The following is a 25,327-nucleotide window of genomic DNA, read 5'->3' as shown; positions in this document are numbered from 1 at the left end:
TTGAACGTTAGATGCGCCGCCTATAGGTTGTTAATGTGAAAACATTTTACACGAGCCTTGTGTTCTTGTAGAAAAAGTAGTGATCTTGTCATCTGTAGTTACACTAATAAGCACGTGTTGAGTAATTGATAGTATAGCACACTGTTTTACAAAAAACAATGGGAAAAGGGCGGAAACATAAGCCAAAAAAGAATTTTGCAGAAAAACGTCGTGAGAAACAGAAGGTACAAACTTAATCGTTAAATAAATAACATCGGCTGCGAGGTTTGCGGTTATGTTCTATCTTATATATTATACATATACAAAACTTATCAGCCTCCTATATTTTGAAAATAATCAGTGTCTAATTGCTAAGAAAATTTCTTTTCATGTGAACAGTATTTAAAATTTTTATGAATTATACAGAAAAAGAATGAGTGGGATACTACTCCACACCATAACTATGAAGACATTATCAGAGAAAATAAGGATTTTGAAAATTATTACAAAACTCAGAAAATTGTTCCTGAAGAACAATGGGATTCCTTTATTAATACTATGAGAAAGAATCTTCCAGTGGCATTTAGAATTACAGGATCAAAAGCAGAAGCTAAAGCATTAATTGAAACTATTAAAGGAGATTTTTTTAAGGATATCTTAAAGGCACATGTCGAAGATGATTCAGAAAATAATGCAGGAATTAAACCTAAGGATATATTGCAGTGCTTACCATTTTATCCTGATGGATTAGCTTGGCAGTTGCAATTAACCAGAAAAGATATTCGGAAATCTGAGGCATATTTTAGATTACATAATTTTTTAATTGTTGAAACAGATAGTGGAAGTATCAGTAGGCAAGAAGTAGTTAGCATGGTGCCACCTTTAGTATTAGATGTAAAATCTAATCATAAGGTATATTGATCTACTAATATTTATTACATTAAATTTAGCTTGAAAGATAGAAAGGAATTATTTTAAATAGGTTCTGGATATGTGTGCAGCACCAGGATCAAAGACAGCCCAACTTATTGAAATGATACATTCTGAAGAAGGAAGTGCATTTCCAGGTATTAATGAAATTTTCAATATTTACAAACAAATTAAGCAAATTTTATTGATATTTTACAGAGGGTTTTGTAATAGCTAATGATCTTGACAATAATCGTTGTTATATGCTTGTACATCAAGCAAAAAGATTAAACAGCCCAATTATTTTAATTACAAATCATGATGCCTCAGTGTTGCCTAATTTTGCTACTACCAAGCCAGATGGTACAAAAGAGCATCTAAAGTTAGTAAAACATATGAAATAAAATATTTCTGTTTATAAAGATCTTGTAATTTTTACATTTTGTTATAGATTTGATAGAATACTTGCCGATGTACCATGTAGTGGTGATGGTACAATGAGAAAAAACCCTGATATTTGGTGTAAATGGAGTCCAGCAAATGGCAACAATCTCCATGGGTAAGTATTATTTCTTCTTAAACACTGTATAACTTAATTAATAGAAATAACTTATATATCTATAAATTTAAAGAATTCAGTTTAGAATAGCAAGAAGAGGCTTAGAACTTTTAGCAGTTGGAGGAAGAATGGTATATTCTACTTGTTCATTAAATCCAATAGAGAATGAAGCTGTACTTCACAGGCTTCTCGTTGAAACTGAAGACTCTGTCCAATTAGTTGATTGTAGAGATTTAGTACCTGGATTAGTGTGTGATCCAGGTATCGTATATTGTGTATATATTGTATTATACATTGTGTATTGTATTGTACGACTTCACTATTGCATCAAACATTTAACGATGTACTCTCTAGGCATATCACATTGGTTACCAGCATCAAAAGATCTACAATATTATGAATCATGGGAAGATGTACCTGAGCAGTGGCAAACACAAGTTCGTCCAAAAATGTTTCCACCAAAACCTGAGGATGCAACTAAATTTCACTTTGAAAGATGGTAAATAGAAATTGAGTTTCTTGTTAATATTGTTATTGATTTAATTACATAATAATAATGCTTTAATGATGCAGTATGAGAATATTACCACACCATCAAGATACAGGAGGATTTTTTGTGGCTGTTTTGGAAAAGGTAAATCACTTACCATGGGAACGTGCGTCACACAAGAGCGATGAAGTTATTCAAAATACTAAGAGTGAAGATGACGACATTGAATTAAGTTTGGAACAAGAACAAAAAGCAAAAAATGTGCATGGAAGAAAGATATTTGACGATATGAACAAATTACGAGAATCCAAAAGAAAACGCAGAAGACTTGCTTCTGGATTTAAGGAAGATCCATTCATTTTCTTCGACGATGATAAGGAAGATGTGTGGTCATCTATTAAGTGGGTGGAAAATTTTTTTAACTTCCTGTTTATTTAATTGATCTTTAATACCGAAATTTTTAGAAGCTTTTATAATATATCTAATGACTTGGATCCTCGGTGTTTATTGGTGCGATGTATTGGTAAAAAAAAGAAAAATATTTATTACACGTCACCCGCGATACGTGATGTTGTATTGTCTAATGGAGACCAAATAAAATTAATAAATACTGGCGTAAAAACGTTTGTACGCTGTGACAATAAAAACATGGATTGTTCATTTAGACTTGCACATGAAGGAATACAAAGTATTATTCAATATATCGGCGATAGTAGAAAAATTAGGTTATCTAAAGATGACCTAGTAATGTTGTTACAGAACAATAATCCTAATACACCACCAGAAATTGTGAAACTTAATCGGGAAACACAAGAACGATTACAAAATTTTGGTAATATATTTTATAACATTAAACATTAATTATAAATTTCATTATAAAAATTGTTTCTTTTGTTGTTTCAGCAACTGGAAGTTGTATATTGGTATACGAAGAAGAAGGGACAGAAAACCCGTTAAAATTGCAAATGGTAGGATGGCGAGGTACAATGTCTCTGAGAGCATATGTTCATGTACATGATGCGATTCATTATCTACGTTTATTAAGAGCTGATTGTTCGATGTTTGGTATGTATTTTGAAGTATTTACCATACATTTCAAATGTTACTTAGAATTATTATTTCAGAAAAAAATAAATACAAAGAAAATCGTGCTTCTCAAGACAATTCTACAGCTGTTTCTGTAGACTCGAACAATGAAACTACTAATGATGCTGATGGGAAAGACATTAACATAAAGAAAGAAATTAAGCCAGAATTTTCGGACGAATTAAAAGAATAACACATAATTTTGTAATACAAAGTGATGTTCCTTTAATTTCTTTCAAGATATCAATTTCAGTATGTTATAAGAATAAGTAAAAAATTTGCATTTATTTAAAATTTAATAAAAGCGCGCCATTGGAATTCTGACAGGCGAATATCCAATGCGCCATGACAAAATGTATCTTATAGAAACGAAACAAAATGTTTTATAGGACAAAGAAATGATCATTATTTGATGGGAAATGTCTTTTGTTTTACTAATCGTTCTCTATGAAATAATTTATGAAATTACATGTAATTTTTATATAGTTTGAGCGACAGATACTCTTTCCCTTTTTATTTTTGGCCATTAAATTCAAGATGTTTTGCTGATTATAGTACAAATATTGTTATAAACATGGCCGGATATAGAGGAATCATTAATTCTGAGATGGCTACTGCCATAGTATTCAACAATATGTTATTAAATCGCAGAGAACTTCTTGCTTCTACTGTATATTAAAGTTGGAAAAGATGAATATCTATCGTGTGCCTCATTGATATTCGCTTTAAATTACAGTATGCATTAGATTTTCTTTCGTTCTCAAATTTAGCTGATAACAAGGTTCCTAGATCCTAGGGATTAGAAGATTTCAACTTACGATTAAAAATTTGTTTAACATGGAGAATATCTACTAATAAAGGACGGGTTTTGCTATAAAAAACATTTAAATACAAGTATATAAATATGAAAAATGCTGGATAGCTCATAACATATAGATAAACTATAAAAGAAAACAAAAGAAAAACCTTTTCTAAAATCTTTTACACTCCGAAAGATTCGAAGTTGTCGGTTGACGCTAGTAATCTCTACTAGTTGGTGTGGTTATTTTTCCACTGAGGTTCTGAGAATTTGATGGCGATTTTGAACCTACAAACGAAACCAATTTTGTATTTATTGATGCATTATATTTCAATAATATCAAACTTACAGCTTTTTCCTGATTTATTTCGAGGGTTATTCGCACAGGGATGATCACCCATCAAATGCTCCCTCCACTTATTTTGATTGACAAGAGCGGAGCACAATGGACAACGATCATAACCTTCAATAGGTTCTGTAACATAAATAATGATGGATGTTATCCATATTCATTATTCATATTCAGAGAGACTATATCAAACAAGTTTGCATACTTGTACACTTGTTATCTTTTCTATGTTCTTCGAAGGAATTTTCATGAATGGCCTGCTTGCATGTGTCACATTTTACGTAATTGCTTCTCATATCACATTCATCTAAAAAATAAGATATATATTTTCTATTTAGTGCTACGCATTAAATGCAATCAAATGAAAGAAACAATACTCACTTAACAAATGCAAGTTCAAGTATGAAATTTCCACCACTTGCTTACATGCCTCACACTTTGTTAACATAGGGCAATTTCTCCAATAATGAATGTTTAATCCCTCTTCGGAATATCCTTGTCCCTTGGAGAGGCAAAATATGCATATCCTATAAAAGAAATACATTTTTAACATATATAAAACAGATATTTGTAATATGATTGTATGTTACTCACTTGTCACCTTTATGTTCTGTACTATTCTCGGACGGAGATGTTATACTTGTTGAGCTTCCGGTACTCACAACAGGACTCGTTCTCGAAGGAGATTTCGTTAAATTCGCTACATTATTTTCCGTTGATTTCGTTCGCGTGGGTGTTGTTGTTTTATGACTCGCTTCCGCTTCCTTTTTCCTCTTCAATAAACAAATAAGGAGTAGCGTAAATATGTAGACCTTCCATATACATATATCTAATCCTTATAAAAAAATCTATACCTGAAGATCAATGAGGTCGAATTCATGAAAAAGTTGACGGTACAATAAGTTCCTTCTGGTGATGTCATCGTCAGGAGGCAATTGCTTACGGACCAGTCTGGGATTTACCTTGTACACCAATACCAAAATTCTCTCGGAAACTTTCCTAACCGCTTCTGCTGGATGATGCAATCCCGAGGAACCCAATTCTGATAAGGTCCGACAAGTGAGTCCACTACAACAGTTACAATGCCTTATCAGAGTAATTGCGTTTTAACGAATCAGTCTTAACATTGAGGACAGACCCCTGCAAGTGACATTCACAAATAAAATCATATCGATTGTCACAGACAGTGGTCTGATGCCCTTTGGTTCATTATATCAGATATAAAATTTACTATTGAGATTACGTTATTTTGAGTCACCTTTGTTTGTCAGTGGATATTCCGTGGTTGAGAATTAATTGCTCCACCATTTCTAACCTGCTAAGGGCTAATCTTTGATGAGTGCTACTACTAACGGGTCTTGTCAAGTGCACAGGAATAATATGCAACTCTCTGACGCATTTACAATCTGCCATACTGAGTATTGTATGCACTGCCATGTTATGAATTCTTGGAGTAGTATCGCCTGATTTTGTCAGTAATTCAGGAAGTAGTCTTTCTACGCTTCGTGCAATTTCCGCAGAAGATACCCTAAAATGACAATGGCAATTTCTCATAGACATGTATGATTGAATGATTATTTTAAATCATATTATATAGTGTATTATGTGAATACCTATCAGTTGCAAATTCTGAGAAGAAAATTCTAATTAATTGCGCTGCTAGACTATATACGCTGAAGACTTTATCTCTAAGAGCTCTATGCAGCAGCAAGATTGCAGCTCTGGCTGTTTTATTCGCGGAATGTTTTGAAACTTCCGCATCAAAGGTCTTTAGCTCCTCCTTCAATTGCATCAGGCCCTCCTCCTTATCCGTGAATTGTTTTGAATAAAATTTTTCGACCTAAACGATAAATTTTATTAATTATCATCATTTTATAAATTAACTGATGTAACCGTCTGAAACTTATATTACCATTTCCATTCCAAAAACAGCGATAGGTAAGGCGGCTTGCTTCTTTTCCCTATCATTCAATTTTGATATCACTTTCGTTTCCGTATTGTCCATGTGGCATTCCCTTGTGAACTCGTTTGTGTGCGAACTGAAACGTAATTTAAGGTAATCTCTATATTTTTCATTTTTCTTTTTCCTCGTCTTACTGTCTTAAAGCAGGAATCGTCCTCTCTTCATAAGCTTCGTAGCTGGAACGTAGTGCGGGCCCCGCCGATTTAGTTTTTCTTCTGAGAGAACCCTTGTTGCAGTTATTCTGTCTCTCTACGACACCGTTCGTGGGACTATCCGTAACTTCTGTTGCAGATAATTGATTACTCTAAACTGTTAAAATTCCTTTATATATATGTAAATTGATTTACCAGGACTGTTTGGTTTCTGATGCAAAGGCGAAACAGGAGGCTGATGCGCCGGGCCAGTCGGCGATATGGCTCCATCGCGATTTGGTGGAATCACTAATCTCGGAGGAGATGTAATGTCTTCAGGAACAGTAGTTGTATTCGAAGTACAGGTATCTATCGATATAGACTCCTTTCCTTCCATCGACGACTTGTTGTTCTTTTCCAGTGGCTATTCAGACAAAAGTATAGTAGACAAATATCAAATCTTAATTAAAGACTAATTTTAAAGACGCGTATTTACCCCATGAAGCTCTAGTAGATCTTGCACCTCTAAACTCTGGTAGACTTGTTGCCTGTATTGTTGCGCTTGTGCCTTCTTCGCTTTAGCCTTGTCGTAGTCTTCTAACGCTATCGCATATTTCTTTTCCAGTTCATACTTTCCGAGACGTTCTCCAGCTTTCCTTAAGTTCTCCATCGCTACTTTAAGTTTCGAAGCATACTCGAATCTCTCCTCTAAAAGCATATTTATATACAGTCTTTCGTAAAATGTTTATTCTTATCTAAATGATACAATTCTTACACACACCTTCTACAGCTTGTAACTTTTTTGCTTCCATCTGTCTTATGATCTTGGCTACTTCGCGATCGACGTACATTTCGAACGCCAAATCGTCATATGGCGATGTGTAATGGGGATTATACGGTGCATCTCCTTGGCCAGTGAGCTCTTGCCCGTAAGGTTCACCGAGAATGTTAATAGCGATAAGACCGACCTATAATCCCAAATGCGGTTGTAATATTTTTCGTTGCATATGGCTTATGATTATAGATCATATACCTGCTGATAAACATTGTGCGCGTTACTGTGCGGTTTGTGAAGTCTTAGTTTTAGCGTGACCGCCTCTGTTTCTGGGAGGGCAACGCTTTTCAGCTCTCTACTTTTGTACATGGTCGAGGCATTGTCGGACAACGTAATATAACCCAAATAACTGAACTCTGTCGTCACGGATGCATTCTCTTCCCTCGATGTCCAAATCTCCAATTTTTCAGCTGCAAGCGTTTGACGTAAGCATTATTAAGTTGCTCTCTCGTTAACGCGTTGTTCGAAGAAGAAGAGAGGAATTTATAAACAATGAAGAGTAGAACGTTGCGCGGTATTTAGCCCGGAGTGGAATAAGAAACGGGAGTGAAACGAGAAGGGCAAAACGACCTAGCCTGAGGAAATCGAGGCTGCCGTGCTAATTCGATTTTCATTGTTACTGAATTGCTTACAGGAGAAACTCGGCAGTTTCTGTTACACCGTGACATTAAATTTTCATAAAATGATTCACGGTAAGAAATAAAGAGAAAGATAATAACTTGACAAATGTACTATACGTTGCGTTGTTTGCAGCGATGGAAACTTACGAATTAAATATTGATGAGCCAAGACTTGTATCCTCGTAAGCTTCGTCGGGCCATGAAGGCGCAGAATGAGTTCTTGAGGATATGTACATCTTCTTGAACTCTGCCATCCTCTTACCGTCGGTCCATGAACGTTCAGCTCCAACGAAGAGTGTCTATCTTCTTCGCCTGTGATTATTTAAAATGTTATAATCTTAAATAAAAAGGAGCATATTTTATAAAGTTGCAATAAGTATTATCGTTGTTGCAAATGGATTTTATTTGAAAGATTCCGGTATTGTATGGAAAAAATTTTTGATGGAATATATTCGATTCCTACCGAAAATTTGTCCAATGTTTCATTTATGTATCGTTTCTATTTCGAGCAATTATATGCTTCTGCTTTCTGAATAAAAATGGAGATTGTAAGAGATGTAATCAATAATGTTTTAACTCTGAAATTATTCTTTCCACGATGGACCGTTAACACGAGACCTTGTCACGCAATACCGTACCTTAGCTTACGCTTTACAATCATAACAACGAGAGAAACGTGTTACTTGGCTATTTTTGTGCGGTTACATACGTATAATCGAAAATACTTGATCTAATATTTAATAGCTCGGTAAGGTGTTATCCAGGCATTGATTACGGCTTCATTACGTTCGAGGGCAATCTATACAATCTGTAACGAGACGCGGTGAAGCACGTGTCGAGTCGTTGTTGTTAACTTGTTTTCTTCTAAAGCAGAAATTTTCGAAAAATGAAATCTTTTCCGCGTGGATAGAAAAAAATCGATGTTCGCGTGTGCAAACGATTTCGCAATTTTATACCCTTCCGATTTATACCGATGAATATTATTTTATCGTATATCTTTGCGCTGTCAATCCTTGGATCTGCAGTAATTACAGTAGCACCTCGAGGTTATCGTCGTTCGATATATTCCACAATCACAATCTGATGTTCTCTTACTGGTTGCGTACACGACGTTGAATCCGATTTTCCGTGGCATGTCGGGGGTGACGTCCTAGCGACGAAAACAACGTATCGCTACCATATATACTAAAACGAAGACGGCAAAAAAGAAACGTGTACAACAGGAGAAGGGGAAATGAAGAAAACGTCAAAATCTAAAAACCACAGCCATCTGAAAGCTCGATAAGGGGGTGCTAGCAAGTTTCACCCCGGCACGTAGGCAACGCCACTTGCACGTCTGGCCGCGGCGAAGCTTGCGACAGAACTGACTAACTGCACCCGTTCCGCAAACGGATACTCTGATCTCGAGACCTCGAGCATTTTCGCTTGCTAGACTAGATACTCTCGTATTTTTAAACTCTGTTATCGAGAAACGAAAAATCCGATGACCGATTGGAACAGCACGATTTGGTAACATTTTTTAGAACAAATTTGACGTTTCCAAAGGGGATGATAAAATAGCGGTGATGAATAGGATGTTGAAGGTCCTTTTGTCGCTTGATTTTATGTAATAAAAAATTATTCTTACTTATTTATAAATACATAAAAAAATACATGTGGATTAATTCTGGAAGTTTATTTTGTTATATTATATATGATTACGCGTAGATAGCGTTTATAGCGTTGGATATTTTTTTTCACATCTTGGCTAGTTTCTGTACATGGCACATTGTAGCACCGTCTTGCATTCTGCTCAAGTCGAAATATAGACTGTAATTTTGTAATGGATCAATAAACGGAGGCTGCGTGACGTCAGAGGGTGCGGCGAGGGTGGAATCGCTTGCTAGAATCGTTATACGCGTATCGTGACTATCGTGTCTCTCATTGACGACCACGTGTGCATACACGTGCTTTCCCAATTTTAAAACTTGCTTTCATACTTTATTAATTTCAAAAAAAGGAACTGTCCTGGATTAAAACATATCGATTAGTGCATATAACTTAAGTGTTTATTTAAAAAACGCACATTAATATACAATTTTTTATTTATAGACATTTTGATTTATATATCTTTCTTTTCAAAATATGAGAAATGATTATTTTCATTTCTTTTCTCATCGCGTGTTATATTACGTTGTTGCAAAGAGATATAGAAGACCTTTTGCAAACTGGAAAATTTCTGATCCTCCCAGCTTTGATTCTCCATAAACACGGTCGACGAATGTGATTGGAATTTCTCCAATGGTGTAGTTGAATTGCCTAGCTCTTACAATCATCTCCATCTGGAAGACATATCCCTTTGATATACAGGACTGAATAAGTTTCTCCAGTACATCTTTTTTGTATAGTCTGCAATTTCAGATACTGTAAGATATGTATGTATAGAATGTTATAACAAATTCACGTAAAATTAATGTCTAAGTTATTTGCCTAAAACTTCCTGTGAGATCACTGACACCTGGCCTCAGCAACAGTTGAGTCAAGAAATTTGCTCCTCTGCTTATTAATTTTCTCTTGAAATCCCAACCATAAACTCCACCACCTTGCTCATACCTGGTGCCACTAACGATATCTAGATCAAGATATCTCTGCTGCTCTATCATTTTTGGTATAAATTTGGGCTATAAAAATAAGAACATATGTTATATTCGATATTATTCTTAAGGAAAGTTTCCTCTTGAAGACAAAGATAAATACATGATGAGACAAATCTGCATCCATAATGACAATAAAGTTTCCTGTAGCATGTTTAATCCCATGCATGTAAGCTGTGCCTAGCCCAAGTTTTTTTTCTCTCGGTCTCAAAACAATTTTGTTCTCTCCATATACATTTTGCAGCTGTTTGGCCATGTCCAATGTTCCATCTGGTGAACCATCGTCTATCACGATAATCTCATAATCAAGTTCGCTAGAATGTTGTATATTATCGCTTGACTGATCAATCGTTTTGATCTCATACTTATAATTGTCTAATTACAGAAGCGATAACTTTTCTCAGATTTGAGGTTATGTTGCCATGATAGTTACCTCTCATCCATATACTTCACGATAAGCCATACAATTATGGGTAAATTCTCAACTTCGTTGTAGGTTGGAAGCAAAATCGAATACTTATCATTTTTCGCTAATTCTTTTATATCTTTTTTTGTCTGTTCTCTTTCGACCATGGTTGACAGCAATATTCGATGGAGAGACGTGCCACAGACGAATCCTTCCTTATCAAGCGTCGCACTAACAAAGGTAGCGCAACAATCCACGCGGCTTCGGAAAACTTATCAATAAAGCAGTCATCCTTCAATGACGTGTCTCGACGACGCTCCTTTACGTCACGACATAGCGGTGCTTTCAACTTTCATTCATCGAGTCCTTAGACTCGTATGAAATGAATCATTTAAATATTTGAAAGTCTTGACAATATGAAGTCTCAAGTATCACCAGAGAACGACATTTACAGCATATATGTATGAATCGAATAAAATCAAATATAAAACGCAATTTTAAGTATTTCTTAAAGTATATCGAAATATTTTTTTAATTTCAATTTTTTATCAAATCATTCTTTCGACGAAAAGATTTGCCAGACATCGTCTCGAGTCGAAGTTCACCATGATAAAACAGCAGCGAAACTTTATCTACAGGGTTGGAGGCTAGATGCCAGGAACGTGCCGCGAGAAATTGGCATGGTCTATTAAGCAGCGCCATTTATCGTGTCAAAAATGCTTTGAGGAAGTGAAATTTGGCGACGTGACGGGGCATAAACATGGTACAATTACAATTAGTGAACTCGATGCGAAAGTACGCAGACCGCCATAGCTTCCGTCGCGCGCAACAAAGGTCGACCAAACAGCATCCCCACCACAATGAGAGGCAACAGCGAACCACAGGCGACCCCCCACCGTCGACCTCGAGATCCTGTGGAGCAGCCGCTGTCCCGTCCCGAAGCAAACGACGCTCCTCGCCGCACTCTTTGGCCGTCTACGGACCTAGAGTGTTCGTTCTGTTCACGAAACCCGTGTGGTCAGCGTGTATCTCTGCGATTTAATCGACGTGTCGTCGGTACGTAAACCGGTGAAAAACGATGTGGTATAACAATCGCACGCGTGAGTCATGCTCGAAGGGCTTCGCCTACTCGAAATTCGCGCGATTATCGCAAGAGCCAGATAGGGTCAATTTAAAAAGGTCCCTGGTAGTCTTTCGAGAATTTGCGAAATCTCTCGTGGGTGTGTACGTGTGTGCATGTGTTCCCGTGGATGAAGAGTGTGATTTTACTGCGGATTGTCATTTACGATTGAAAGCTTCGTGCTTCTAGCGTTCTCTCGCAACAGCTCGTGATCGCAACAGCTCATTGACGTGATTGTATTCTTGGTATTCTTCGTAGAACATAGGTCGACGTACTCAGCGATTGTCACCCGAGAGGTTGAACGAAATTCTTAAATCGATCGTTTCATCTTAAAGTACAAAGAATCGCGAACGCCAGCGAAGAAGAGACAGCACGCGACTTTTTGCCCAAGTGCACTGCATTGGCTGACGCACAGTCTCTAGATGCAACTTTAAAACGATTCAATGGACACTGCAGAAGAATCACTGTTGAGGTCGGGCACATGCAGCTATCGAGAAACATCTCTTTTAATTTTCGACCAAGGAAAGCATGGTCTTTTCTTAAAAAGAAAGATCGGTATGGGATGAAAAGACGAAACGGTCCATCGGCGTCGCGTACAAGGGTGGTGACCTTCCTCGAAGCCAGGTAGACGTTAGACGGCCCAGATCTATCCGTTGTGATACTGCTGACATCGGGATTAATTAAACGAACGGCGACACTTACTCGTCGTCGGTCGAGATTCCTTTCTGTATCTGCATCTTTCGAGACAATGATCGCGACAACGAAGGAGAGCAGTATTCGTGGTCCAGATGGCGAGTCATGCAGAATTTTATAAGCTCAGAGACGAGTTTCCCGGATTTAGCAAAGGCTGACGAAGGAGCGGAGAATCGGGCAGACTGGCAAGCAAGCGGACTGGTTCGGGCAAATACCAGCAAGCATGGCGTACGCTGCACGAGGGGTAGATTGGTCCGCTCCGCACCCTGCGATCAATAAACCCGCCGAGAGGGAGCAGTTCCGTGACGAACCGCACTACTCCGTTCTTCCGCCGCCCTTTCTCTTTCTCTTGCTCCGTCTCTCTTCTTGCCGCTCTTGCGTCGTTCGCCTCTCCCGTTCGCTGTCTTCTTTCTACCTAACCCATGCTATCAACGATTCAGCACGTGCACGCTGTATCACCGGTGCTTTTGAAAAACGACCGGCAACGTGTTCTAGAGTTCTAGGGATTAGCACGAGCCGACGGACACTAAAGGTTTCGCGCACTTTCAGTTTCCACGCATTGATTTCCTTTTTCCCTGGTTTTTTCTTTCTTTTTTTCTTCCCCCGTTTTCGTCCGCTTCGCTTTTTAGCCCGTTTAAAACATCGTCGCGCACAGGCCTCGTATATCATCGTGATTTCAGCCAGCCGAGAGCACATGCACTTCCTCCAGGATCTCGCTCAGCTGCAGCGCAAATTTCAACAAGGCTCCATTCCCGCATACATCGCCTCGTTTCTTTTCTGCTTCGCCAAGAAAGAAGTTACGCTGCTTTGACTAGCATCGCGATAAAATATCGGTCGTATAAGAATGTAGAAACGTAGAAAACTATTAAGTACGACCGACGACGTGTTTCGCTTCTGCTTAATAGCATGCACTGGCTGTAGCGAAGCATGGCGATCTTCTTGACAAGCTTGCAAAAAATTCGGCGCGATCATCGTGTTATATAGAACCAGCGAACAGAGCTGTAGCATGAGCCGGCCAATCCAGTTGGCCTTGAACCGGACGGAGGTCGGTCATAAAGGAAAGGAATCGGATATATTTATCGGTGTCACAAAGAGGAACTCGCGTGCATCTCCTTCCAGACGGGAAACGACTTACAATTAGGAAATACATAGTTTCTTTTCACTGTGTCGCCAAGGCAACGCGAGGCTGTTGCGATCACGTCTGCGTGATATTATTTTTCTGGTGAGTGGTCCAGTTTCAAGCTCGCGTGTTTTTCTGTGAAATCAGGTGAGAATCAGTGCGATCAAGGAAGACAGGATCAAAATGTGGCGTGATCCACCAGGAGGGGGGTGTAATATACCCGCCTATCTAACGACGATGCTTCTATTGGCTCTTCTGGCATTGACGAACGGTGAGTCAACTAGCTTTAAAAATATACATACGTCGCAGTAGCAATGATAAGCGATGACCATGAGCCGTGATACTTTTTCCTTCGAATGAAATTGATCTTTATCTCGATCTTTATCTATCTCGTAACAATATCTTGATTCGCAAGGAAGCGGTTGAGTTATTAAGAGTACAGTAATGAGTCGAAAGAATGCGTCACTGCGTTCCAATCTTGTCCATCTAATCGTATTCGCATCAACCACGTATGACACGATGCGAGCCGTGAGGTCAGCAGCTGATGCGGTAATTCATCTTTCGTTTAGCAATCTTCGGGATAACACGCTCTCTGAACGTGCACGATCAATAGGAGGATTAATCATAGCGAGACTGGTGAATTTTGCAGCTGCTGTCAACGTCGCGAGTCCCTAAGATACCGCAATGCGATTTTGCGACGAATGTCTTTTGATCTCCTTTGAAAGGACACGCTGGGAGACGAAAAACAGCCTGCGTGTCACGTCTCTCTCGAATAGTTACAACGGCGAAATATTCGATAGAATCACAGAATGTAGAATCATGTCCGTATTTTGCGTGAATCTTTAGGTTCTGTGTGATTCGTGGTACAATTTCGTCGGCTGGTGAGGCGGACGGATGAGAAACCAGTTGGACGGTAGTCGATGCAATCTCGCGTTGCTTCATTTCGCATCCGTCAGCTCGTGAAAGGTCCACGAGAGGCGTAGGTAGGTAGAAACGGAGCACGGACTGCAGCTGCCGAAGAAAAGATCAAGAGCGAGGGGAGAAGGAGGAAACCAAGGGAAAGGAACAGCTGCTGTTCCCAGAACCGACGGTTGTGCTTGAAAGAGAATCGTAGCTTGCCTGAGCACCGTTCCCCGCCAGGTGAATCCTTTGATTTTGCGCCCGTCATAGTCCCAACACGAGACGCCTTGGCGATGATTCGACAGACGGTGGAAGATACTTTCCAATAAAGCATAAAGAAGTGAAGATGTAACGGCGGAATATACGCGTAGAAAAACCACGTCGTACCGCAAGGAAAGAAATGTTCGCTGTTAGGAGCAAGAGAGTCGCTGAGTAGGTTTAAAATTAAATCAGAATGAAATGAAGCAAAGCGATGGGAAACTCGTACTTGATCTGAAAGTTGCACGCTCGAATACCGTCGCATTTCCACTGGCGAAGATAATATTTTCGTCGACGTGGCCCTTGCCGCTTTTTAAACGATCTGCGGATTGTTCACCGGCGACACACTTATGGGCGATAAGTTATCGCCACTCGACCTCGCGCTTATATACCATCGCGGTGAATTGTGAAACGGGGACTCGAAGAAAAAGAGGAGAGACGCGTTTTTTGGCTGCCGGTGTGCGGTGGTTGACTCGGAGCTTTTCAAAAGCCTTTATTCGATTGTTATGGTTGTCACGATCTTACGAGCTCCAACGCACACGCGTGGAAGCGTAGGCGCGTGAGTCACACGCGCATCATTTCCATCGTGTGAACGAACAACACACCGTCACGTTACAGCCGCATACAAGCGCGTATCTTTGCTGGAAATATATTCTCGAAGCAGGGTATCCGGACGTCTCAAAGCTTGCCTATATATGTATGTACATATAGATTACAGAGCGGTTATCGACCGGTAAGAATCTCGTCTGTGATACTTTGATCGTAAGCGCGTAACGCTGGAACTTAACGAAAAATGCTTTTACACCGGGCTTTTACCAGGTCACCGATCAATCCTTCTTCTCGCCTGTTTGCGACCGTGTTTTCTTAATGACCAAACAGTTCATTCAACGGCCTATCCGATGGTTGTTTAAAATTGTTGCGTTTCTTCCGTGTTTAAATTTACTCTATACAACGATGACGGCTGCAGGGATGTAATTAGATTGGCACGATACACAAGCGGGAGCAAGGAACGATGCGAGAATAGATGGACTTCGAAGCCATGCAAGACCTGGGAAAACAGAAAGAAGCGGAGGGGATACGTGCGCTAAGATTCGATACGACGAAACTTCGGAACACCTGTTCCTCGTACCTGCGCACCTCTTGTCGTTCGCCTGGCCGGCGCGGCGTACGCTTCGCTAACCGGTTCTTCGTGACTCGGATTTTACAACTTGCTGCGTTTATCCGTTCTCGCCTTGTAACCGTGCGTTATAAACCGGTAGACAGTTACGCACCACGAAAGTGGAACAAGGGACTCTTGTATAATCGTAAACACGCGGAAACTCGCATCGATGCTACAGATAGCCAGAAAGTAAATCACCAGAACACTTTCGTCGGTGCGAGGAAATTTGTAAGCTAGTTTAAAGCCGAATCTTATCGCAATCGTTGGCACGATACCGATCTTTACCATTGATCGTTCTCGATCGTGACCACTCTCGTCGATGCACGTCGATGAAATCGGGATCTCTGCGACGGAAAAGGAATCACGCATTGCCGTCTCCCTTATGGTCACGTGACGTTGATAGCATATTATTCAATAGCAGACCGGCAACCTGTTGTTTGCTGCAATTGGCGACGCGCCAATTGAACGTGGGTGTCGCGTATCCTGGCGGAGGCCGATGATAAGCAAGGCTGAAAGACACGCAACTAAAGTTCCTTTTGTCAGTGACCGTTTCGATTAATTGATCTCCCGATATCGTTGCATCTGCTTCGTTGCATAGCGAATGATAGCCTCTCGAGGAAGCTGAGAGAACGATCGAAATCGTTGGTGCGTTCTCTTGATAAAGCAGGCGGTTCTTTCTGTTTCCGCAGTGGCTTGCGCTGAGGATGAATCTATGGGACCAGTATTCGTCAAGGAACCACCAAACCGAGTTGACTTCTCTAATGGAACCGGAGCTGTTGTCGAATGCCAGGCCAGAGGAAACCCCCAACCGGATATCATCTGGGTTCGTGCTGACGGAAGTGCTGTTGGAGACGTTCCTGGACTCAGACAGGTGCTTCCCTTTCTTTTCAAGCAAATTGCTAGAATTCTCATATTTTTTCTTTGCGTCCTTTGTACCATCTTTCAATTTCATCGAGAGCGATTGACTTCCCACTATCGAATGCTTGGACACCTACGTGTTATGCGTTTACGTTACCGATGCAACGAACGATCTTACGTCAGTCGTTCGACGATTAAAAAGGTCGAATTAATTGTCGCCTTATTAGATCGTCCATTCGCAAATGACAAAATCTTCTTGTGTCAGGTCTTACCGAACGGAAACTTGGTCTTCCCTCCTTTCCGCGCCGAGGATTATCGTCAAGAAGTTCATGCTCAGGTCTACAGCTGTTTGGCGCGTTCCCCAGCAGGTTCAGTTCACAGCCGAGATGTTAACGTGAGAGCCGGTAAGTAGCTATCCTCTTCCATTCCAAAATTACACGGGAACCCTCGCCGTCGCCTGGCCATCTGTTATTCTTCTAGTTTTAACGGAATAACGCAGTGTACAAAGTTGGGTCAAATTTTGATGGACTACGAAGTAAAAGTAAAAGGCGTCTTGCCGTTGTCAAACTGTAAGAAAAGAGATTTATATAGATCAATACTATCGTAAGATTCCTTTTTCTAAAAATGTTATACGGATTAATTTTATCAGATTACTTATAGAAGTTATTTAAGTCTTGAAGATGACAGTGGTACGACGTTAAAGATAGGCCAGGCACGGAGACTTAAAACGTTTTCTTTACAGCTGTTTCGAACAGCGAACGATCGAGTACCTACATAATTTGGTACATTTTTGGGTCAGTACTGCGCGTTTATCTATCGCGACACGTACGGTGAGCATACTACATCAGTGGCAATTATCGCCGTTTCCTCCAACGATCAGGCAAAATTAGAGCAGGGCTTCCACGACGAGTAATCGCTGCCGCCGCCGTTGTTCGCAAGAACGCTCGCCGCTCATCAGTTTCTGATACTCGAACGAAAATCTATAATTAGCGAGACCATTTCCTTTCGGCATTTCCGCTTGAAATTCTCGAAAATATTGCACAAATTTTTAATCGCTCATCGGACGCTGTAATTCGCGCAAACGTGCATCGTTGACCCAGTTGCACGATCCGGTTGAAAGGGCTCGAGTGCCAAAACTTTCGAGTACGAAATATTGGAAATGAGAAACGGAGACCGAAGAGCGGCGTTCGCTCGCGATTTTCGACCGCGAGTTCTTTATTTTTTTTTAAAAACGACGAAATCGCAGTGGTGGCGCAGTACTACGACACGGACGTCAACAAGGAGTACGCGATCCGTGGGAACAGTGCCATTTTGAAGTGTGTTGTTCCGTCCTTTGTCGCCGATTTCGTCAAGGTTCTGTCCTGGCATACCGATCAGGGAGAGGAGTTCGTACCTGGCGATGATTACGGTAGTCCTCGTGTTATTCGATCGAATCTAACGTTTAAGCCGGTCGTCTCGTCGTTCTTTCGAGCAGATCTACCACCTTCTCTATACGTAGCGAAACCCATAAAACGCATCTAACGAATGTACAAGGAAACGTCAGACGTCGCGTCGAATGATCGCGTGCCTGACGTTTATCGAAGCAATTATCAACGGCAAGCAGCTATCCGCGAATCCATAGAAAATAGAGCAATGGACCGAAAGCGTAGGTCAATCGCTCTCTGCTCGCATAATCAATGTATATGCACGCGAGAACATCGTCGACCGATCTCGTTAACGTTCTTTCCAGCTCGTTATTTCTACCGGGGAGCGTGCTGGCCCAAATAATTGGAGCACATCGTCGACATGGACGTGGACGTCAGACGTTCCTCCCTCACCCTTCTCTCTACTTCTGGTTTCGCGCTCTCTCTGTTTAGCTTTCTCCTCCCGTGTCTGTCTCGTCTACTCGCGTGCTCGCACATGCGTAGAAACGGCCGTACACACACTACACACGGGCACACACAGCCACGAAGTCAAAGTGCACCGATCGTTTGCCGACGCGACGTGTCGACGTGCTCCTCCTGGATGCAAGCTTCTCTAAGCTCTCTCGCGGCTGCGATGTAAGATGCGACCTAACGAATCGATCTGCTCGGCGAGAGACGACGACGACGACGTCGACGAATACGTCACCGCGGAAGCTGTCGTCAACGTCGTGCGTCTCAACGTTGTTATTCGTTACGGAGTAATCTCGTTTCGCTCGCCCATGTTCTCCATATGTCGTCGTACTTGGTCGAAAAGCACATCGATGACGAGCGTACACTGGTTTCCAGGGAACAATGAGATCGATAATGTTATGGTTCATTTCAGATTTCATTGCATAGTCCGTGCATGTGTAGATAATCGCCTCGAGTGCGTGGAAGAATCGCGCGAGCGGACGCGCATCGCTTACAACGCGGCTGATTATCGCCACTTCCGTTTATTGTAGTTGTACACCAGTATTATCAGTCCGAAGTAAACAACGAGTACGTGATACGCGGCAACGCGGCTATACTCAAGTGCAGCATACCGAGCTTCGTCGCGGAGTTCGTTCAAGTAGTCGGCTGGCAGGACGATCAAGGAAACTCTTTTAATCCGGACGAGAAGAACGGTAGGGCTCTGGGGATAGGCTTTAAAAGGGACGATGAAAAAAGCTGGCAGCGAGTTACTTTTGTCAACGTCGTATGATACGGGCTTCGACTGTAATCGATGTAAACGATAACGGTCCGGCAGATCTGTCAACATTGTTATGCTAATAATCATATCGTGCGCTCCTATTTTCTCTAGTCGTGACTCAGTACTACGAAGCGGAGGTCGTATCCGAATACGTAATACGCGGAAACGCAGCCATCGTGAAGTGCACCATACCGAGCTTCGTCGCGGAATTCGTGTCGGTTGACTCTTGGGTGGGAAGCGACGGTTCGACCTTCAGACCAACCAACGACTACGGTACTACGTTCATCGTTCTTGTCCTTTTCTTCTGTTTCCTTTGTCGTAGCTCTCCTTCTGCTTTTGTCCGAATCGTTCGGACTGGGTCCCTCGAGTTTTTTCTTCTTCCTGGGGCGTTCCGTTTCCCGACAAACTTGGTAAAAGTTCAAAGTGGCACGTGGTAACGACTGGTTTCCGGCGCGGTCCAGTCTGGCGGCAGTTGAACGGCGGCGGCAACGCGACGAGGGTTAATGAACCATCCGCTGGGTCTCTCACGCCGGCATTATATAGCTCTCTTAAGAAAATAAACCAACTCGATTACCAAGCGCCAGCCGCTCGAGAATCGCGCGAATATATGTCGCTTAATCGAGCTAAACATTTAATCGACTCGTCCAATTTCATTTCTCGAGCGAAATCCCGGGCTCGCGAATCAACTACCAGCGTTCGCGTAAATCGTCCGAGCTGTTTCGTCAGCAGCCTGTTTTCCATGCAGTCGTTACGCAGCCGTATCAGCCAGAAATTCTCACGGAGTACGTGATCAGGGGGAACAGCGCGATCTTGAAGTGCAGCATCCCAAGTTACATCGCGGAGTTCGTTACGGTCGAGGCGTGGATCAGGGAGGACGGAGAGGTGTATATTCCGGAGGATCCTGCTGTCGGCCAGGGTATTACGGGGGTTCGATTCTACCCAGGCTTATTTAGACACGCCTCACGGTAAATCTGTTCCTTCCTGTTAAGGCGATACGTCGTATCTCGACTAATCCATCGAATTTAATTTTATGCGAACTTCGAGGTATCGGTTGCTCGAAAATTGCCACGGTCGTATCGATTCGATCGCAAAACTGGCAAGTGCCTGAACTTTACTTTCAACCGTACAGAACTGGATCAGGTGTTAAATACCATGAGACGTGTCGTTGAATTCAGCGAATTCACGTGATCGAGTAAGCCAAAGCGTGTGTCTGTGTTGTTTCTGCGATTCACATATATCGTACAATCTGTATACCTATACGATCGTTGATCACGCATCCTGGTGTGCCCGCGCGGGCAGTCGTTTCGCAGTTCTACGTCACCGAGGCCGAGAACGAGTACGTGATACGAGCAAACAGCGCGATCATGAAATGCAAAATACCGAGTTTCGTGTCGGAGTTCGTTCAGGTGGATCAATGGGTAGCCAACGATGGAACGATTTACACGGTCGGAGACGATTACGGTAGGCGGAGACGGTGTGATCTCGTTACTGTACTAACCTACGAACCAGGGAGACGGGCTTCCGTTTCTCCCCCTCGCTCCAATTTCAACGTTTCATTTCCTTTTCCCGAACGAACGAATTCCGATGGGACGAAAGTGAAGCGGGACACGACACCAATACAATCCCGTTGCCACTTTAGTGCTCTCTGTTTTACGGGTTTCGTGTGTCGGGTTCACGTTCTCTGGGTTGATGCGCGTTGCAGTGGTCCAGCAATTCTACGAGACGAGGGTCATCGACGAGTTCGTCTTGCGCGGCAACACGGCAACCTTGAAGTGTCTCGTACCCAGCTTTGTGGCAGATTTCGTAGACGTGATCGAGTGGTTGGCTGTCGAGGATGGATCCACGTACTCCGCGAACAGCCAAGAAGAAAAGGGTACTTCTCTCGTCTCGATTACGGAGAGCATATTTAACGAGAGCAGGCGATGAGCACCGTGGTTTTTCTCGATCGTGCAAAAGACTGTTCTATCTATCTGACTATTTTTCATTATACAACTTCGAAAGAAATCCATATCCGTATCCGTGTTCGTTAATCTCGTTTATCTTCTTGTCCCCTTTCGAGCGGATGTAAACGATCGACACGGTTCGATCCAGTTTGTTTCGTTGCTTTCGATCAAAGAAGTGGTCTTCGCATTGCGATCAACTCGATTTACCGCCTACGCTCGATTCGCCGACCCGACGCGAGTCCTGACGGCGTTTTAATGGAATTAATAAATGGAATTACCAGCGTGCTCATCCCTCTTGCGGAGGACAGGCGGCTCGAGCGTGCTAGAACGCTTTGACTCTCGTTGCCGTCCGCTCTCAGGGTATGCCAGCGTATACAGAATACAGTAATACCTACAGGATGCACTCGAAGAGCGCACGGGAGAAAGGAGAGAGATGGTTGCCTGTGACGATAGAGTGGAACGCGTGCAATTTGCTCTCGCCTATGAAAAGTTTGCCCTTTCTGACGCGGCCGACGCAAACGGAGTACGGAGGCAGAGCGTGCGGCTGGCAGTGGCCTCGTTACCCACCGCGATCCAACGGATTAGGTTAAGTCAGATTAATCGAGTCTGTCGCTCGCAAATTAAACGCGACCGCGAACAGGACGATCCACTTTCGTTCGGCTAACGATCGAACACGAACGGTAGTACGCGCGCCGCGACCTAATGAAATTTATTTCACGGTCGGTGGCCGAGCGTGTCGATGAGAGAATAACCCAAGCGACAGTCGATCGAATTAGATTTTCGCGTTTCCATCGAGACGATCCAGCTCTCTCTAGCCTCGTTCTCGACAGCGCACATTTCTAGGACTATAGCGCTTTACGTTTCGTCACACCGCATCAGCATCGCTCTATTCGCGATTAAGCTTCTTGACATAGTTCCTGGAAATATTCTCCGTCAAATATTTGTCGTTCGATTCGAACGAATGAGCGCGCCTCGAGTGAGAGACGGTTGGAAAACGGGACGGTCGCTCGGCCCCGTTCGTGATTTTGGATTAGATTAAGCCCGAACTAATCAAACCGACGCACGAGGAAATTGATGTCCGCTGGCTAGCCTAATTTCCGTCAGTGGAAAGAGAGCGTCGCCGCTCACGGAGTGACGATGCTCTGCACGGTAAACTCCCGTTTGCGGAGAGCCAGCCTCGCGGTTCATTGAAATTTTAATCGGTCGGATCAAAGCCCGTCCGTCTATCGACTATTCAGTTCGTCGACGAGCTATCCTCTTGTGTTTTTCTTTCTCTCTGTTCCGTTTTTATTGCAGTGGTCGCCCAATACTTTGAAGTTCAGGTTTACGATCAGTTCGCGATACGCGGCAACGCGGCGATTTTCAAGTGTCAGGTTCCCTCGTTCGTCGCCGACCACGTGGACGTAGTAGGATGGATCGATTCGGCCGGCGGCAGTTACATAGCCGAGGGACAATCATACGGTATCAATCAACATGGATAGATGGAGAAAGAGAGAGATTCTGTACAGCGCGAGATCGTTGCTCCGCTTTCGCGCTGATCAGAGATCCACCGATTCGTTCCTTTGCTTCTGCGTGGGCGTGGGCGTTCGTTCTTCGATTCGTGCGTACTATGCTATATGGTTGGAGTGGAGAGATCGATCGACCGAGTTTCAGCCGTTAACGTTCTCGGATTACCGTAATTGCTTATACACAGTTGGGAAAACGTACGGCTAGCAGAATCGAGGAAAAAAGAGAGAACTCGTCGAGCAGTTAAATCACCGCTGTCCAAATCGTGTCTGTACTCCGTTTACTCCAATCGCTTCGCTAATCGATTAATTACTCCGCTCGGCCGATTCTCCTTCTTCGTACGGGTTTAAGAGGTCGTAACTTCGCACGAATTACCGAACGCTCATCGCAACGATCGATCGCATCACGGATACGAGGCTGTATGTAGATGTGCGGCTTATGGTAAAACCGGAAACCGGTGTCTGGTTGCAGTTGTCGGGCAGCGGTATGCAGTGAACGTGATGGACGAACACGTCCTTCGGGGGAACGCCGCAATTATCAAGTGTCACATACCGAGCTTCGTCGCCGAATTCGTCGAGGTTGACTCTTGGATCGAAGACGAGAAAACTGAAATATACCCTAGCACCGATTACGGTACACACGCACACTTTCATGGGTACACACACGCAGTTCCATCTTAACCATGAATGAAAAGAAGGGGGAAAAAAAGAACGATAGAAGGTTTTCATTCTCTTTCATCCACGCTTTACGACCGCGCGTTGCGAGACTTTCCTTTTTTTTCGCGGACGAAACGTCGGTAACGCGTGGGTTCGCTCGCGTACGCTCCATTTAGTCGTACAGACTGCGAAAAGAGTAAAAAGGTCGTACGATCGTTTCCATTCATAATCGCGCGAAGGACGCGGCCGTGGCGCGACGAACCAACGTTTCAAGGATTCCCTCGGGCATCGACCGGATCGCCGAGTAATAACGAGCGACGTCCTTTGCGATCCTGCGTTCTGTTGGAGCAGGAACCGCTCGATTCGTACGTAACCAAGGGAGACACGCAACAGGTACGATCGGCATTGTGCATCGCGATCGCGAGACCGGAAATCGGCCACCACGATTGCAGGTTGCGGTGGATCACGAGTTAAGAAACAGGATGCGTCGTGGCGCCACGAGCAAACAAATAAGTAGGCAGAGAGATCGTTTCTCCGTGGCGATAACAGCGTCGTGTCTTTTCTTAAAAATAAAAGAAAAAAAAAAAGGAAAGAGATAACGTGTTCGTTCTATCGGCCTCCACTCGAATGTTGTATCGCGTCCTAGAGGACGAACCGGCGACAGAAATGCGTTTGACGTACGATGAAATCGTCCGACAGCCCGGATGCCCCTCGTTTCGGAAAGTAAACGCCGAACTATTCTTGAACTGTTCGTACGACGTTGACTGCCGCTGCTCGCGCTGTCCCAGACTTCCCTCCATTTTCCAAATTCTTTTTCACGGCTCCACTGTGTCTCACGAACCTTCCTTTCCCTGTGTGACTACTCTAGAGTACATGGCTATTGGTTTTTTATTGCTTGTAGTATTACAGTAGTCGATTGCATGCATCGGGCTCGTTCGTTCGTGATTATTCTGTAAGCCGGAAGTCATCGAGAGGAACGCAACGTGAATGTAATTCTTTACGAGGTATTTAACTCGACGAAGCTTAACAGTGTAAGATTACGAATTGAATATCTTAAATAGCTTCGATTTTTAATCCCTTTGAACGTTCTTTATCTTGCTTTAAACGTGTTATTTTACTATTTGTATCCGATGGATAAAGTTAAAGGTAGCTTCTCCGGATTAAACGGATTAAAGGGAATATCGTAGATCAACAAATCTGACGGCATGTTCTTACAACACGTTTCACGGACATGCCAGGGGCTGGGAACAATGCAAACTCGATATTCCCTCGTCCGTTGTTTGACGAACGGGCCTGAATCTATGGCTTGAATCGCCCAACGATTCGTCGAACGGTGAAAGCACGAGATAGATAAAGAGTCGGTCGCTATTCAACGTTCAACGAACTTGGCCAAGGTAGCAAAATGTAGTAGAGTGCATGCGGGCCAATGTATTAATCAAGACGGCATTGTACTGGTCGATATACACTGCTACGTGTGTGTCTGTGTCCGACGAGTACCGTGTGGTCGTTGGGATAATTGAATATTTCTGATTGCCAGACCCATATCGGTACGAACTTTATATACTACCGGGCGTAAAATGTCGTCCAGTTCGATTAATCTGTTCCAATAGAACCGATACTGGCCGGAACGTTCTTTCCGATAAGTCAATTATCCCTGGTTAGAAAGTTGCACCGGACGAATCAACGCCGAGAAATAATCTATCTACTTTGCTTCGTGACTCGGT

General features: G+C 42.6%; 4 protein-coding genes across 56 annotated transcripts in view; 2 read left to right on the top strand and 2 right to left on the bottom strand.

Annotated features, from left to right (window-relative positions):
• Positions 1-21: 21 nt before the first annotated feature.
• LOC126867655 (tRNA (cytosine(34)-C(5))-methyltransferase) lies at positions 22-3,443 on the top strand. The gene is made up of 11 exons (XM_050622425.1): positions 22-224; positions 406-891; positions 962-1,046; positions 1,108-1,270; positions 1,340-1,447; positions 1,521-1,708; positions 1,802-1,946; positions 2,021-2,338; positions 2,402-2,769; positions 2,841-3,002; positions 3,062-3,443. Exons 1-11 carry the CDS (start codon positions 159-161, stop codon positions 3,214-3,216), a joined length of 2,244 nt encoding a protein of 747 aa, XP_050478382.1. The 5' UTR covers positions 22-158; the 3' UTR covers positions 3,217-3,443.
• On the bottom strand, positions 3,429-9,097 carry LOC126867651 (centrosomal protein of 104 kDa). 4 transcript variants are annotated; one of them, XM_050622414.1, is made up of 16 exons: positions 8,753-9,097; positions 7,868-8,032; positions 7,299-7,510; positions 7,047-7,233; positions 6,762-6,973; positions 6,482-6,689; positions 6,269-6,416; positions 6,084-6,210; positions 5,785-6,011; positions 5,430-5,699; positions 5,026-5,239; positions 4,766-4,944; positions 4,553-4,698; positions 4,377-4,478; positions 4,172-4,297; positions 3,429-4,110 (listed from the first exon to the last, which is right to left on the bottom strand). In XM_050622414.1, the coding sequence occupies exons 1-16, from the start codon at positions 8,853-8,855 to the stop codon at positions 4,040-4,042; spliced, it is 2,697 nt and encodes an 898-aa protein (XP_050478371.1). In that variant the 5' UTR covers positions 8,856-9,097; the 3' UTR covers positions 3,429-4,039. The 4 variants fall into 4 exon arrangements, with proteins under 4 accessions (XP_050478371.1, XP_050478372.1, XP_050478373.1 ...); XM_050622415.1 differs by having other exon boundaries at positions 8,816-9,097; XM_050622416.1 differs by having other exon boundaries at positions 8,827-9,097.
• Positions 9,098-9,746: 649 nt separating this feature from the next.
• Positions 9,747-11,081, bottom strand: LOC126867660 (dolichol-phosphate mannosyltransferase subunit 1). The gene is made up of 4 exons (XM_050622443.1): positions 10,787-11,081; positions 10,457-10,667; positions 10,190-10,380; positions 9,747-10,108 (listed from the first exon to the last, which is right to left on the bottom strand). Exons 1-4 carry the CDS (start codon positions 10,924-10,926, stop codon positions 9,889-9,891), a joined length of 762 nt encoding a protein of 253 aa, XP_050478400.1. The 5' UTR covers positions 10,927-11,081; the 3' UTR covers positions 9,747-9,888.
• A 587-nt stretch (positions 11,082-11,668) lies between these two features.
• The window catches only part of LOC126867648 (cell adhesion molecule Dscam2), a 56,289-nt gene continuing 42,630 nt past the window's right edge, over positions 11,669-25,327 (top strand). For 37 of the 50 annotated variants that reach the window (XM_050622361.1, XM_050622390.1, XM_050622397.1 and 34 more), the window contains exons 1-5: positions 11,670-11,815; positions 13,840-13,963; positions 16,699-16,880; positions 17,133-17,271; positions 21,201-21,371. In XM_050622361.1, the coding sequence (XP_050478318.1) occupies positions 13,876-13,963; positions 16,699-16,880; positions 17,133-17,271; positions 21,201-21,371 (580 nt within the window). In that variant the 5' untranslated portion in view covers positions 11,670-11,815; positions 13,840-13,875. Of the gene's footprint in view, positions 11,816-13,839; positions 13,964-16,698; positions 16,881-17,132; positions 17,272-18,113; positions 18,276-19,271; positions 19,434-19,609; positions 19,772-20,243; positions 20,415-20,797; positions 20,960-21,200; positions 21,372-22,737; positions 22,903-23,418; positions 23,581-25,327 lie in introns of all 50 variants that reach the window. The other 13 variants (XM_050622378.1, XM_050622410.1, XM_050622399.1 and 10 more) reach the window with 8 other exon arrangements.

This window comes from Bombus huntii, chromosome 7 (assembly GCF_024542735.1).
Source record: "Bombus huntii isolate Logan2020A chromosome 7, iyBomHunt1.1, whole genome shotgun sequence".
In the NCBI taxonomy this organism is placed as follows: domain Eukaryota; kingdom Metazoa; phylum Arthropoda; class Insecta; order Hymenoptera; family Apidae; genus Bombus; species Bombus huntii.
Note: the sequence above shows the minus strand (reverse complement) of the source record. Positions and strands in the feature narration are given on the sequence as shown.